At 46.2% G+C, this 16063-nt stretch overlaps 1 protein-coding gene across 2 annotated transcripts in view; it reads left to right on the top strand.

The window, feature by feature from the left end:
• The window catches only part of RCAN2 (regulator of calcineurin 2), a 174918-nt gene that overhangs the window by 44324 nt on the left and 114531 nt on the right, over positions 1–16063 (top strand). Inside the window, exon 1 of one of the 2 annotated variants that reach the window (XM_040348441.1) lies at positions 15228–15927. The exons of the other annotated variant lie outside the window; for it this stretch is intronic. Coding sequence (XP_040204375.1) covers positions 15742–15927 — 186 coding nt within the window. The 5' untranslated portion in view covers positions 15228–15741. Of the gene's footprint in view, positions 1–15227; positions 15928–16063 lie in introns of those variants that run through there. 2 annotated transcript variants of the gene reach the window in all.

Raw genomic sequence — 16063 nt, 5'->3', positions numbered from 1 at the left:
TGTTTCACAGTGGGGATGGTGTGTTCAGGATGATGAGCTGTGTGGCTTTTACACCAAACATAACGTTTTGCATTGTTGCCAAAAAGTTGGATTTTGGTTTCATCTGACCAGAGCACCTTCTTCCACATGTTTGGTGTGTCTCCCAGGTGGCTTGTGGCAAACTTTAAACAACACTTTTTATGGATATCTTTAAGAAATGGCTTTCTTCTTGCCACTCTTCCATAAAGGCCAGATTTGTGCAGTAGACGACTGATTGTTGTCCTATGGACAGAGTCTCCCACCTCAGCTGTAGATCTCTGCAGTTCATCCAGAGTGATCATGGGCCTCTTGGCTGCATCTCTGATCAGTCTTCTCCTTGTATGAGCTGAAAGTTTAGAGGGACGGCCAGGTCTTCGTAGATTTGCAGTGGTCTGATACTCCCATTTCAATATTATCGCTTGCACAGTGCTCCTTGGGATGTTTAAAACTTGGGAAATCTTTTTGTATCCAAATCCGGCTTTAAACTTCTCCACAACAGTATCTCGGACCTGCCTGGTGTGTTCCTTGTTCTTCATGATGCTCTCTGCACTTTAAACGGACCTCTGAGACTATCACAGTGCAGGTGCATTTATACGGAGACTTGATTACACACAGGTGGATTCTATTTATCATCATTAGTCATTTAGGTCAACATTGGATCATTCAGAGATCCTCACTGAACTTCTGGAGAGAGTTTGCTGCACTGAAAGTAAAGGGCTGAATAATTTTGCACGCCCAATTTTTCAGTTTTTTATTTGTTAAAAAAGTTTGAAATATCCAATAAATTTCGTTCCACTTCATGATTGTGTCCCACTTGTTGTTGATTCTTCAAAAAAAATTACAGTTTTATATCTTTATGTTTGAAGCCTGAAATGTGGCAAAAGGTCGCAAAGTTCAAGGGGGCCGAATACTTTCGCAAGGCACTGTACATAATATAACTGAGGATTGACATTTATAGGTAAAAATGATCCGGGGAAAATCTGATTGCCTCTCGGGGGATCAGGACGGAATTTTTTCCCCTGCTGTAGCAAATTGGATCATGCTCTGCTGGGTTTTTTGCTTTCCTCTGGATCAACTGTAGGTATATGGGATTGTACAATATTTTTTATTTTGTTTATTTTTTTATGGTTGAACTGGATGGACTTGTGTCTTTTTTCAACCTGACTAACTATGTAACTATGTAATACAGGGATCGGTGCTTAAAAAAAAAAAGCACTTTCACAGTATAAATGACGCAGGGGAGGGGTTAACATCAGGGGCGATCAAAGGGTTAAGCGTGCTCATAGGGAGTGATTTCTAACTGTGTGGGGATGGTTTAACTGGAGGAAGAGAGAGATCTGTGTTCCTGATTAGCAGGAACACAAGATCTCTCTCTTCCTCTCTCACAGAACGACAATCTGTCCTGTTTACATAGGCAAAGCGCCATTCTGCCTCTCCAGTGAATGATCGGCGGGTGGCCGGTCGCCATCTCAGCCGCCGGAGAGCCGGCAACAGCAATCACACAGAGGTACATGATTTTGCACTTAAAGCGGAGTTCCAACCACATATATGAATTTAAAAAAAATCTATCTCTCACTATCATATAATGTCTATTTAGCAATGGATAGTCTTGTAAATAGCGGCGCTTTTATGAATATTTTATTCAAAAAGTTACCTAATATTATTGCTGCTAGGGCATTCCCATCTTACTTGTGGACAGGCGAAGCCCACAAGCATAAACTTGCAGGATATGGCGCTGCTGTATGACCAGCATGCACTGCCTGTTCTTGCGCATGTGCATAGCAAGCGGCACAGGAAATTCAAATGTTGCCATCACAACGGGCGTTGTTGTCAGAAGTGCCCACCCCATTGTGATGGCAACCATGGTAACCTTTTCAAATACCGTGATTCTAGCCCTCGGCGCTGCCCAGTGACTCCTGGAGCACAGGTAATGAGGGAAATGACGTCAGACGCTGCGGAGAGGAAGGGGCAGATTTCAAGCAACCCCATAGCAACAGCGCTGAACAAGTAAGTAAAAAAAATAAAAATTTCCAAATATTGTTGCTGATGTTTATTGCTGATGAATACTGTAAAGTAAATTTTATGGATGGAATTCCGCTTTAAGTGCCGCCCTGCTGCAGTACATGTACGTGTACGTAGGTCGGTCCTTGATTGGTTAACCAACCAGCATGTCTTCGGAGGGTAGGAGGAAACCCAAGCAGGCACAGGGGAGAACATGCAAACTCCAGGCAGGTAGTGCTGTCGTTGGGATTTAAACCAATGACCCCAGGGCTGCTAGGCAGAAGTGCTAACCACTTAGCTACTGTGCTACCCCTTAGGTTTTATATTTTTAAAATTGTAGCCATGTATTAAAGTTTGTATAAATTAGTAACATTCTTTGTAATAGTAGATAGAAAATCAACAACGTGCACTTTGACTCCAGGTTCCCAAACTTCAGCATAAAGAAGCTTTATATGTAGAGTTAGCATATCCAAATCGCCCCCCCCCCCCCCTCCCCTCGTAGCCTGTTCTGAACGTCTCTTCAATGGACAGCCTGTATATGGCAGGTCTATCATGTCCTTCAATAGTAAGGGGTTTATGTGTGTTTGTACAGTGTGCACACAATGGAGGATGTCACCTGGCGGTGACAGATCTTGAGGCTTCATTTATCAAAGTATTGGGTCGTCCAATCTGGATTTCAATACTCAGGGCAGCAGCTGGCAACAACGCATGAATCAAGCGTCTTATCACACTCCATTCATGCCATCAGCAGTGCACAACACCTTGGCCCAGATTCTGAAAGGGCTTACGACGGCGCAACGCAATGTACGCCGTCGTAAGTCCTAATCTGGGCCGTCGTATCTATGCGACTGATTCTTAGAATCAGTTACGCATAGATATCCATTAGATCCGACAGGCGTAAGGCTCTTACGCTGTCGGATCTTAAATGCATTTTTTTTTTTTTGCCGCTAGGTGTCGCCTCCGTCGTTTTCCCGGTCGTTTATACAAATTAGCAAAATACGCGAATTCCCGAACGTACGCGCGGTCAACGCAGTGAAGTTACGGCGTTTACGTTAGATTTGCGACGCGTAAAGTTGCCCCTGCTATATGAGGGGCAACCAATGTTAAGTATGGCCGTCGTTCCCACGTCGAAATGTAAAAATTTACGTTGTTTGCGTAAGTCATCCGTGAATGGGGCTGGACGCCATTTACGTTTACGTCGAAACCAATGACGTCCTTGCGACGTCATTTAGCGCAATGCACATCGGGAAATTTTAAGGACGGCGCAGGCGCAGTACGTTCGGCGCGGGAACGCGCCTAATTTACATGCTCTACGCCCCCTACCCGGCTCATTTGAATTAGGCGGGCTTGCGCCGGGGGATTTACGCTACGCAGCCGCAACTTTACAGGCAAGTTCTTTGTGAAAAAAGCACTTGCCTGTAAAACTTGCGGCGGCGTAACGTAAATGACATACGTTACGCCGCCGCAGTTTTACGCCCATCTACGAGAATCTGGGCCCTTATTTGCATCCCAGGTATGATGTACTCCCCAGGACAAATTAAATTTCAGTTAAGGACCATTATTGCAAAAAAGAGTGTGTTCTCTGATAACTGCAGTGTTCATTTCTTAGACTAAAACATTTTCGTTGACAAAATTAATACTATTTTAGTCTACTAAAATACGACTAAAACTAAAATAATAGAGATGACTAAAATACGACTAAAACTAAAATGGCAGTTTAGTTTTTACTTAATTTAAATTTGACGTAAAAATTAACACTGGTCTGTAGTGCATGTTCAAACCTAAATACCATAAATAATAACAGATTCTATTTTTCACTCCAGCAGTATAAATGAGTTTGAAAATTGTAGCGAAATGCTTTAATAATTCATTACAATTTAACTACACCCATTGATTTTAGATGAGTAAAATGTACTGGAGATTTAGTTGACTTAATACGACTAAAACTAAGACTAATGCCATTTTAGTCAAAAGACTAAGGCCCGGATTCAGAAACGACTTACGCCGGCGTAGCTCCAGATACGCCGTTGTAAGTCTGAGTCTGAGGTGTCGTATCTTGGTGCCCGATTCGAAGAATCAGATACGCCTCACTGTTGCCAAGATACGAGCGGCGTAAGTCTCCTACTCCGTTGTATCTTGGGGTGCATATTTACGCTGGCCGCTAGGGGCGCTTCCGTATATTTCCACATTGAATATGTAAATGAGCTAGATACGCCGATTCAGAAATGTACTTGCGCCCGTCAGATTTAGCTACGCCGTTTACGTAAGGCGTCGGTCCGGCGTAACTTTACCCCTCATAAAGCAGGGGTAAGTCATGTTCGGTATGGACGTCGGAACAGCGTCGTATTTTACGCTGTTTGCGTAAGTCGTCCGTGAATGGGGACGGGCGTAGGTTACGTTCACGTCGACTAAACATTGAGCCGACGTATCTTAGGGAGAAAATTCGACGTGATACTGAGCATGCGCGCGTGCGCCGTTCGTTAGGTGCGTCATTTACATGGGGTCACGATTCATTACCATACAACACGCCCCCTACCAGCCTAGTTTGAATTAGGCGTGCTTACGCCGGCCCATATACGCTACGCCGCCGTAACTTAGGACGCACGTTGTTTCTGAATACGGTACCTGCCTCTCTAAGTTACGGCGGCGTAGTGTATATGAGATACGCTACGTCCGCCCAAACTTACGCGAATCTTTCTGAATCTGGCCCTAAGACTAAAACTAAATCAAAATTTGCTAGAAAATGAACACTGGATAACTGTATGTAAACCCAATGGGCCAGATTCACAAAGAGATACGACGGTGTATCTACAGATACACCATCGTATCTCTGACTTACACTGGTCCTATCTATGCGCCTGATTCATAGAATCAGTTACGCATAGATAGGGCTTAGATCCGACAGTGTTACAATGTGTTACACTGTCGGATCTTATTTTCGATTTAAAAATTGCGCCGGGGGCGTTCCCGCTGATTTACCTTGAATAATATGTAAATCAGCGAGATACGCAAATTCACGAACGTACGCGGACCCGACGCAGTCTTCTTACGACGTTTCCGTAGCGGCTTTCCAGTTGTATACTTACCCCTGCTTTTATCAGGCGCAGCCAATGTTAAGTATAGCTGGCGTTCCCGCGTCGAATTTAAATTTTCTAACGTCGTTTGCGTACGCCGATTCACAACCACGCGCGTCGCAAGTCATGCTCACGTCGAAACCACTGACGTCCTAGTGACGTCAGTGGGAGCAATGCACGCTGGGAAATTCCCCGGACGGCGCATGCGCATTTAAATCGGCGCGGGAACGCGCCTGATTTAAATAGTACACTCCCCCTAGCCGCGGAATTTAGGATCCGCCACCGCAAGTTTGGAGGTAAGTGGTTTGTGAATTAGCCACTTGCCTCTCAAACTTGCGGGAGCGGATCTTAAATCACGTAGATCGAGCGGATCTATAGATCCGCTGATCTACGTGAATCTGGCCCAATGACTGAAATCTTTTATATAATCTTCAACATGTGTCTGCTGAATGCTACAGGGCAGATCATGTTTGCTGCACCACAATGCAAAGCATTGCAGCCACAACATTGGTACACTCCCAACAGCTGCCTCTCCAGCTTAAGGGGGAGCAGTTGGGAAGTGGTAAAACACAACTCAACCATGTGTCCTTACCTCCCCTAACTGCATGTATAAGTGTGGTCTTATTGAGTGTGGCAATATAAATGATAATGGAAGAAGATGTAACCCCTAGCAACCACTCAGCAGGCTACACTATGTACATTATCCACTCCTGACCCCTGCACTCTGTACATTTTGCACTCCTAACCCCTACGCTCAATTCACCTCCCAATCCTGATACCTGAACGCGATACATTACATACTCCTGACCCCTGCTCTCTGTACATTACACACTCCTGATCCCTGCAACCTGTACATTACACACTCCTGTCCCCTGCACCCTGTACATTACACACTCCTGACTCCTGCATACTGTACATTATACACTCCTGGCCCCTGCACCCTGTATATTGGACACTTCTGGCCCCTGCACCCTGTACATTACACACTCCTGGCCCCTGCACCTTGTACATTACACACTTCTGGCCCCTGCACCCTGTACATTACACACTTTTGGCCCTTGCACCCTGTACATTACACAATCCTGAATCCTGCACCCTGTACATTATACACTCTTGACCCCTGCTCTATGTACAGAACATTAACATTGCTGACCCCTGAATTGCTTTAAATAGCCATTTGTACAGCCCCTTTCACATGGGCTTTCCGATCAGGTTCACCTGAAAAACTGACAGGCAGACCTGATCGGAGCCTCTATTTTCTCCAATGGGGCAGCAGATGTCAGCGGTGACGTGTCTGCTGACACCCGCTGCTATCTGATGCGATCCTGTCTGTTAAATCTAGACGGATCGTGACCCTATTCTCCATCCGTCTGGCGGATCGGATGGGATCGGCAGTCCGTTTTCATCTCCCACAGTGGAGAACGGGTCTCTGACAGGGCCATCCCAGCTAGGGTTGCCACCTCATCCCTTTAAACCCAAACACATATGAATTGCACAGGTTCTGAGGCTAATTTAACCACTTCAGCCCCAGAAGGATTTACCCCCTATTGCCGTCCTTTTCCCCCCCACAAATAGAGCTTTATTTTGGTATTTGATCACCTCTACGATTTTTATTTTTTGCGCTATAAACAAATAAAAGTGTGACAAATTTTTTAAAAAAAGCAACTTTTTACTATAATAAATATCCCCATAAAATATATATAAAAAAAACAAATTTCTTCCACAGTTTAGGCCAATATGTATTCTTCTAAAAAAATTGTGTATATTAATTGGCCTGCACAAAAGTTATCGCGCCTACAAAATAGGGGATAGATTTATTGCATTTTTATTATAATTTTTTTTATTAGTAATGGCGGCGATCTTCGATTTTTTTCGTGACTGCGACATTGCAGAGGACAGATCGCAAAACTTTTGACACTATTTTGGGACCATTGACATTTATACAGCGATCAGTGCTATAAAACTGCACTGATTACTGTGTAAATGTCACTGGCAGGGAAGGGGTTATACACTAGGGGGCGATCAAGAGGTTAAATGTGTTCCCTGCACGTGTTCTAACTGTAGGGGGGATGGGCTCACTAGAACATGACAGAAATCACTGCTCCCGATAACTGGGAGCGGTAGATCCCTGTCATGTTGCTAGGCAGAAGAGGGAAATGCCTTGTTTACATAGGCATCCATTCGTTCTGCTTCTCTGTGCCACGATCGCGGGCCACCGGCAGACATCGGCACGCTCCCACGACGCGCCCGCTAGCCGCTGATGATGCAGCGATGTATGGGTACGTTGTTTTGCACACCTGTGCCGCTTTGCTGAGGTATATTGGCGCGAGCCGGTCGGCAAGTGGTTAATTCAGATAAGGCACCAAGTGAGTTTAATTACCACCTTAATCAGCCACAGAACCTGTGTAATTTATATGTGTTCGGGTTTAAAGGAATGAGGTGGCAACCCTAGTCTCTGCACAGCGTGCGGAGACGGACCTGTCATCCGCCTGCTCAGCAGGGATCAGCGGACCGATCCCATGTAATAGAGCCCTAAAGAAAAGATTACTTTACTCACCTGACCCCTGCACTCTGTACAGTTCATGTTCCTGACACCTGCATTTTCTACGTAATATACCGTATTTATCGGCGTATACCGCGCACTTTTTTGCCCTGAAAATAAGGGCAAAATCGTGGGTGCGCGATATACGCCGATACCCGCTTCCCGCGCTGTGTTTGAATGCCTGCGCCGACATATACCGAGCGCAGTACACTCGCGTACATTCGGCCAGGCTCGGCTTCGCTCGTAGTCACGCATAAACGTCGCAGAGCGTGAGCACGAGCGAAGCCGAGCCTGGCCGAATGTGCGCGAGTGTACTGCGCTCTGTATGTGTCGGCGCAGGCATTCAAACTGAGCGCAGGAAGCGGCGATTCGACGGGTAACAGCGCGGGAGGACACCACCGAAGCCGCAGACGGACGCCGGACCCGACGGGGAGGACACCACCGAAGCCGCAGACGGACGCCGGACCCGACGAGGAGGACACCACCGAAGCCGCAGACGGACGCCGGACCCGACGAGGAGGACACCACCGAAGCCGCAGACGGACGCCGGACCCGACGAGGCCGCCGATGGACGCCGCGCAAGACACCAAAACTGTAAGTACTAAAATGTTTTTTTTACAGGAATGCGGGTCCACATTAGGGGTGCGCGCTATACGCCGATACCTGCTTCCCGCGCCGTGTTTGAATGCCTGCGCCGACATATACCGAGCGCAGTACACTCGCGTACATTCGGCCAGGCTCGGCTTCGCTCGTAGTCACGCATAAACGTCACAGAGCGTGAGCACGAGCGAAGCCGAGCCTGGCCGAATGTGCGCGAGTGTACTGCGCTCTGTATGTGTCGGCGCAGGCATTCAAACTGAGCGCAGGAAGCGGCGATTCGACGGGTAACAGCGCGGGAGGACACCACCGAAGCCGCAGACGGACGCCGGACCCGACGGGGAGGACACCACCGAAGCCGCAGACGGACGCCGGACCCGACGAGGAGGACACCACCGAAGCCGCAGACGGACGCCGGACCCGACGAGGCCGCCGATGGACGCCGCGCAAGACACCAAAACTGTAAGTACTAAAATGTTTTTTTTTTACAGGAATGCGGGTCCACATTAGGGGTGCGCGCTATACGCCGGGACGCGCAATACTCCGATAAATACGGTACACACATTTGATCCATGTGTGCTGTACACATTTTTAACCCCTACCAATTTCTTCACAATGCACACCACCTCCTTTTTCTCTGCTGGTTGCCTGTGAGCTGGGGGTGGGCTCAGGCCCTGGCCCTGTAAGGTAAGCTGAACGGGGCCCCATGATTTCTAACTGTGGCCCTGGGCACCATACCTTCACTCGGTCAATTAAACCCCATTAACCATTAGAAAATTGATCCAGTGTTCTGAAAACAGAATGATACCGGTGTATGTCTAGCTGTACGGCAGAGAAGGCTCCCCCTCCCCCAGTGCTCAGCCATTCTCCCACCCGCTCAGTTATCAGGGACTACTTATGTCTCTTCATTCCATATGACACGCCAAGAGAAATGGAGGGGAGGAAGCTGCATTTATAGGAATGTTAAACCGTTTAGCGGGAGAAAAGATACAGGTGGACTGTGATTAAGACTAATGGGTCCACCAGGACACTTATTACAGCCTATGTTCACTCGTGGTGACTGCCCGCTCTAACTGGCTGGATGGCAGGGTGCAGAGAGGTTCAAGTGCCACTTTCTCAGCCTTTAATGACACAAAAGAAATGCCATTAAATGCAATGCAATGATTCTTAATACGTTCAGAGCACAAAATAGTCGCTGAAAGACGTAATGGGCACTCAGAATCTGGTGCATTTGTTCTTAAAGGGATTGTAAAGGTTCGTTTTTTTTCCACCTATGCATTAAAAGGGAGTTCCAGACTTTTTTTATGTTTATTAAAAGTCAGCAGCTACAAAAAGCATAGCTACTGGCTTTTAATAAACATACACTTACCTGCTCCACCATCCAGCGCCGCGCCGCCCGGAGCTCCGCTCCTCTCCGCCGGCGCCTCCATTCTAACTGTGGGCACCTGGCCGTGACAGCTTTCGGCTTCACGGGCAGGCACTCACTGCGCATGCGCAGGTGGCGCTGCGCTACCTGAGTGGATGGGCGATCGCCTGGGACCTGTCACGTGTCCCAGGTGATCACCTACAGGGAGGAGCAGCCAAAAGGCGATATGACGTTTTGCCTAAGCGGTCCCTAGGCGGACCGAGACAGACGCCGAGGGACCCCAGAAGACCAGGATCGGGGCCACTCTTTTTTTTTTTAACGGGAACATTTAGTGTCCCTTTAATGCCAAAAGATGACTTCTATTGCTCTGTCTCCTTCAAATCTCCTAATCCTTTTTTTTTTTTGCTGTGATCTGACTTCTTGTTAGAGGGTGGCTACGTTCGTTCTCCATGGTCCTACTGTATGTAGGAACATATCCACCCTCTCTTGCTCACTCCCATCATTGACTAGGGACTATGGGATGTGTAGTGTGCCTAGAGCAGTGCACATGACTACAACCAACATACACTGCTTATTCCAAATACAGTAATACCTCAGATTGCGAGTAACGCGGTTTACGAGCGTTTCGCAATACAAGCTATTTTTAATAAAAAATCCTAACTAGATTTGCAAGCGTTGTCTCGCAAGTCGAGCAGGATTCAATCCTTTGGGGTGTGCAGTACCGCATGTGGCCAGAGGTGCGGGGGGCACCGTTGACACTCGGAGATGCTTGGAGACCCTCGAAGACACTCCGTTTTCGACTGTCTCCCAGCATCTCCAAATGGTCTCTGAGCTTTTCCGATTGATTACAGGGCCATTACGTGGGTATGTATGGAATATTTTTGGAAACTAAGGATATTGTTTGTTCAGTCATCTTAGTATACAGTAGATAAAACAGTGATATATATGAATGTTTTTCAAGTCTTTAGAAGTGTAAGAAGACAATAACCTTCCTAAACCTTGTCTATGGGAAATACTAACACTGACGGTAACATGATGGAAAAAATGGGGAGGGTCTAGCTAGCTGAACTAACTAGCCCTAAACAGGAGAGGACAGAGTGAGATACCAAATCACATACACAAACAAGTGATAGCCTGATGCAGCTCATTTACAATATATATATATATATATATATATATATATATATATATATATATTCTGAGTGCTTTCAGCTTTATTTTTAGGATGAAAGAAAAAATTAAAGAAGGAAGAAAATCTAAGAAAGAAAGGGAACAAGAGAAAGGAATAGAGGAATGAAGAGAGAGAGGAATGTATGAAGGAAAGAAATAGAAAGCAAAATGAGAAAGGAAGGAAGGGATAGAGAGAGGAAGGGGGAGAACAAGAAATAAAGACAAGAGAAAAAAGGAAGCAAGCAAGGAGAGGAAAGAAGAGAGCGGGCAGGGTGTAACTACAGGGGTCGCAATTGCGATTCAGCCCCATTCTCCAGGGTCCGTGTGGGATAGGAGGGGCAGCAGCATATGGAGGAACCATTCCCCTCCCTCCTACAGCTGCTGAATGCCTCCTCCCCCTCCCACAGGCTTTCTGCAGCTGCAGAAGGGAGAGGATCGGTTCTTCTATATGCCGCCGCCCTTCCTATCCAGCTTCTTAATGTGTAATATATATATATATATATATATATATATATGTAGAGTCTGGTTACTTCAAAGTACCGGCAGCAGTGGAGTCAAGATTTGGGTGCTTTTCCCCAGCAGCCAATCAGGAGGGTTGGGTCTCGCTGGTGCATGCTGGGGAAGGGTATTTATGGGGCAGATGCCATTGGTTCTGGGTCTTCTTCTTCGAGTGCGGCACCCACCTTTAGGGTGACTGCACCACGTCGCCCCGGCGTTATGGCCTACCGGGGCGTGCGTGCTCCTGGTTCTGGAACCATGTTGGTCCGGAAAATTTCAGCTGTGGCAGGGAGCCCAGTGGTCGACTGGGTTCCCAATCCTGAAGATCCCAAGCGAAATAGCTGTTTGTGGGGAGTCCATCTGAGGAGAGCCAATGAGAGGCTGGCGATCCAATAGGGTCTCGACAAACCACCGGGGATCGAGGTATCCGGACACTGAGAGGCTGGTCACCTGTCAGTCGGTACCTGAAAGCAACTTGAAGGAGATCCAGGCATAATTCTATCAAGGAGGTTTATCTTCGTAACCACAATCAGGAGGGCCTGTGGCAGAGGTTTCTCCCTGAGTTCATTCCAGGAGGGTCTGTGGCAGAGACTTTTCCTTAAAAGTTCGAGTGATACCCTGGCTGCCATGTCAGTGAGAGAGGCCTGTCCAGGTACGCTATTCCCACTCAAGCAGGAGTGGCGCAAGAAGTGTTACACGTGGGAGCAGGATTGTTTTCCCTATTGCTACGCCTGAATCTGCTATCTTCTTCTCCTTTCAACCCTACCTTCTTCACCACAAGTTTTATTGTTTTTACCCAGCTGGGTAATAAAGAGCACAGCAAAAGACACCCGTCATGGACATTCTGTTACTACTGCTATATGCACCATACACCCCTAGGAATTCGGAGAGCCACGAGGTAAATGTACCACCCAAAACGAACCAGCAGCTCCTTCGGGGGTAGTGCTGCATATATATATAAAAAATTAAAAAAACTACTGACACCAGTAGCAGAACTACCATGGTCGCAAAGGTCATACTTATGACCGGGCCCTGGCATTCTACCACCGGGCTCGGAGGTAAGGGTCCTGGTCCCTCAGGGGGGCCCTTCATGGTTTCTTGCACTGGGGCCCTGAAGGTTCTAGTTAAGCCTCTGGAGAGAGGAAGAAATAAAGGCACAAAGGCAAAGAAAGAAGGAAGGAGAAGAGACAAAGAAATAAATACAGAAAAGAAAGAAGAAGAAGGAAAGATGGATGGAAGGAAGAAAGGGAGGAAAGAGAGAAGGAGGGGAGAAAATAAAATAAAGGAAAGATGTAAGGGAAAGAAGAAGGAAGGAAATAAGAAAAGAAGGGAGTGGGGAAGGAATTGAAGGGGTTGTAAAGGTAAAAAAAAAATCCCTAAATAGCTTCCTTTACCTTAGTGCAGTCCTCCTTCACTTACCTCATCCTTCCATTTTGCTTTTAAATGTCCTTATTTCTTCTGACTGTAACTCCACACAGTAATGCGAGGCTTTCTCCCTGGTGTGAAGAACGCCTCTTGAGGGGGGAGGGGGCGAGCAGGAGGGTCAGGACGCCCACTAAAACACAGCTCCTTTCTCTCTCTGCAAAGTAGAGTGTCCTGACTTGCCTGCTCGCCCCCTCCCCCCTCAAGAGGCTTTCTCCACACCAGGGAGAAGGCCTCGCATTACGGTGTGGAGTTACAGACAGAAGAACAGGAAGTGAGGATTTCTCAGAAGAAATAAGGACATTTAAAAGCAAAATGGAAGGATGAGGTAAGTGAAGGAGGACTGCACTAAGGTAAAGGAAGCTATTTAGGGAAAACATTTTTTACCTTTACAACCCCTTTAAGGATCAAGGCAAAGAGAGGAGAAGGAAAGAAGAGATGAAGAAATAAAGGAAAACTAAAAAAGAAAAGGAGTAAGGAAGTAAAAAGAGGAAGAAGGAAGCAAATCAAAAAAGGATAGCAGGGAGAGAGGAAGGAATAAACTAAAAAAAAACAAAGAAAGAAGAATGAAGCGAGAAAGGAGAGGAAGGAATAAACTAAAAAAAAAGCAAAGAAAGAAGAATGAAGCGAGAAAGGAAGGAAGGGAAAGAGATGAAGAAATAGACAGAAAAGAAGAAAAATTAAGCAAGGAAGCAAAGAAAAGAGAGAGGAAGAAATATGGGAACATAGGAGAAGAGAATGGAGGATGAGATGAAGGAGGGATGAATGACAAGGAAATAAAGGAAGGATAGAAGATAAAAAAGAAGAATGGTAGGTAGGAATGGAAAGAAAAAGAAGATGGAAGTGAGAGAGATGAGAAGGAAGAAAGGGGAGGAATGAGGAAAGGAAACGAAGAAGTGAGAACAGGGGAGGATAAGAGAAGAGGAAAGACAAGCAAATAAAGGCAAGACAGAAGAGAAAAAAGAAGAAAGGAAGGTAGGAATGGAGAGAGAGATGATGGTAGTGAGAGAGATGAGAAGGAAGGAAGGGGAAGAGGGAGGGAAAGAAGTGGGAACAGAGGAGAAGAGGAAGGAGGGAGGAAATAAAGGAAAGACAGAAGAGAAAAAAGGAAGTATGAGTTTATAGAAAGATTATAGAAGTGAGAGAGATGAGAAGGAAGGAAGGGGAAGAGGGAAGGGGGGAAAGAAGAAGTGAGAACAGAGGAGTGAAGGAAGGATGGAGGAATTAAAGGAAAGACAGAAGAGCAAAAAGGAAGTATGAATTTAGAGAAAGATGATAAAAGTAAGAGAGATGAGAAAGAATGAAGGGGAAGAGGGAGAGAGAAAGGAAGGAAGGGAATACGTGGAAACAGAGGAGAAGAAGAGGAAGAAGGAGGAATACAAGAAAATAAAGGAAAGACAGAAGAGAAAAAAAGGAAGTAGGAATGGAGAGAAAGAGATTGGGCAAGTCAGAGAGATAAGAAGGAAACAAGGGGGAGAGGGAAAAGAGGAATGGAGGGAGAAAAAACAGTGAATTGAAGGCAAGACAGAAGAGGGAAACGTAGAAGAAAGGAAGGTAGGAATAGAGAGAAAGAAATGATGGACATGAGAAAGATAAGAAGGAATGAGGGGGGGGAGGAAGGGAAGAAGTAGGAATAGAGGAAGGAGGGAGGAAAAAAATAGACAGAAGAGAAAAAAGGAAGTATGAGTTTATAGAAAGATGATAGAAGTGAGAGAGATGAGAAGGAAGGCAGGGGGAGAGTGAAGGAGGGAAAGAAGAAGTGGGAACAGAGGAGAAGAGGAAGGAGGGAGGAAATAAAGAAAACACAGAAGGGAAAAAAGGAAGTATGGATTTAGAGAAAGGAAGTAGGAATTGAGAGAAAGAGATTGGGGAAGTCAGAGAGCTAAGAAGGAAAGAAGGGGGAGAGGGAAAGGAAGAAAGGAAGGAAGGAGAAAAAACAGTGAAATGAAGGCAAGACAGAAGAGAAAGAAGTAGAAGAAAGGAAGGTAGTAATAGAGAGAAAGAAATGATGGACATGAGAAAGATGAGAAGGAATGAAGGGGGGAGGGAAGAGGGAGTGAGGAAGCAAGGAAGGGAAGAAGTGGGAACAGAGGAGTAGAGGAAGGAGGGAGAAAAAAAATGAAAGACAAAAGAGAAAAAAGGAAGTAGGAATAGAGAAAAAGAGATTGGGGGAGTGAGAAAGGTGTAAAGGAAAGAAGGAGAAGAGGGAAAGGAAGGAAAGAAAGAATGAAGAAAAAAGCAGAAGAAATAAAGGCAAGACAGAAGAGAAGGAAGTAGAAGAAAAAAAGAAGGTAGGAATGGAGAGAAAGAGATGATTGAAGTGAGAGGAGAAGGAAGGGGGAGAGGGAAAGAAAGAAAATGAAAGAAAGAAGAACAGATGAGAGCAGAAGGAAGTAAAAGAAAGAAATGTAGGGGAAGGGAGAGAGGAAGCGAGAAAGGGGGGGGGGGGGATAGAAGCGAAAATAGAAGAAAAGGGAAAAAAAACAAAGAAAGACCCAGTCAATTTAGGTAAAAGGTCTGGCATTGTTTTCTGCCACATGTGAATGAGCCCACCCTAGGTTGGGGTATTGATAGGTGTGGGATTGAGGGTACAGACTGGTCCCATGCCCAGGTGCTTTGTGGGTGAAGGTGGAAGTATCAGCATGCCTTTTGTCTTAGTTATAAAAGAATCAATTTTCCAGGATGGGATTTGTATTCTCCCTTGGAATTATTTCCAGTCCAGTAGTATAAGCAATGTGCGGGCACAGGTATTCTCTGGGCACGCCTCGTCTTCTGGCACACTGCAGTCCCTGTGAGGTCAGCGCTGTGACTGCATTGTAGGTCCTGGTAGGATTCACGTTTAGTACATAATCATGTCAAGTTTGCTCGGCTGCACTGCCTGCAGATAAAAGGCTTCATAAATAGACATAGCGTATGTCAGCGCTGGCGGTGATGTCACTGCTGGGAGAGAGAGACGGCTCTGGCTGTTACTATGCTGGGCTCATTCAGTGTGGAGGCACACACAGAGGAGAGTGGCACAGCTGTGATAGACAGGCATTGTCACCAGCTCTTGTATGGTCCTCTCCAGGAACAGCTGCCTGGACCACAAGAGGCATACAAGGACTAACCAGCACTCAAGTTCCAGCACATTGGTCCTGGTTTACGCAGCTGCCATGCCTTCCCGTAGCTTTGACTTCGATGTCACCTCTCTGGTGGCATGTGTGGTGGACATGGAGGTTTTCAACAACCAGGATGTAAAGGTAAAGTACAGCTGTAGCTTTTTTCCCTTTTTTTCATGGGCATGCTGTGACTTGTAGTTCCACCTTAAAGTGTATCTAAACTTAAAGGGGTTGTAAAGGTTTGTTTTTTATTCTTTTAAGCTAGTGCATTGTTGGT

Source organism: Rana temporaria, chromosome 4, assembly GCF_905171775.1.
Source record: "Rana temporaria chromosome 4, aRanTem1.1, whole genome shotgun sequence".
Lineage (NCBI taxonomy): Eukaryota > Metazoa > Chordata > Amphibia > Anura > Ranidae > Rana > Rana temporaria.
The sequence above is the reverse complement of the archived record's forward strand: the minus strand, read 5'-3'. Positions and strand labels throughout refer to the sequence as shown.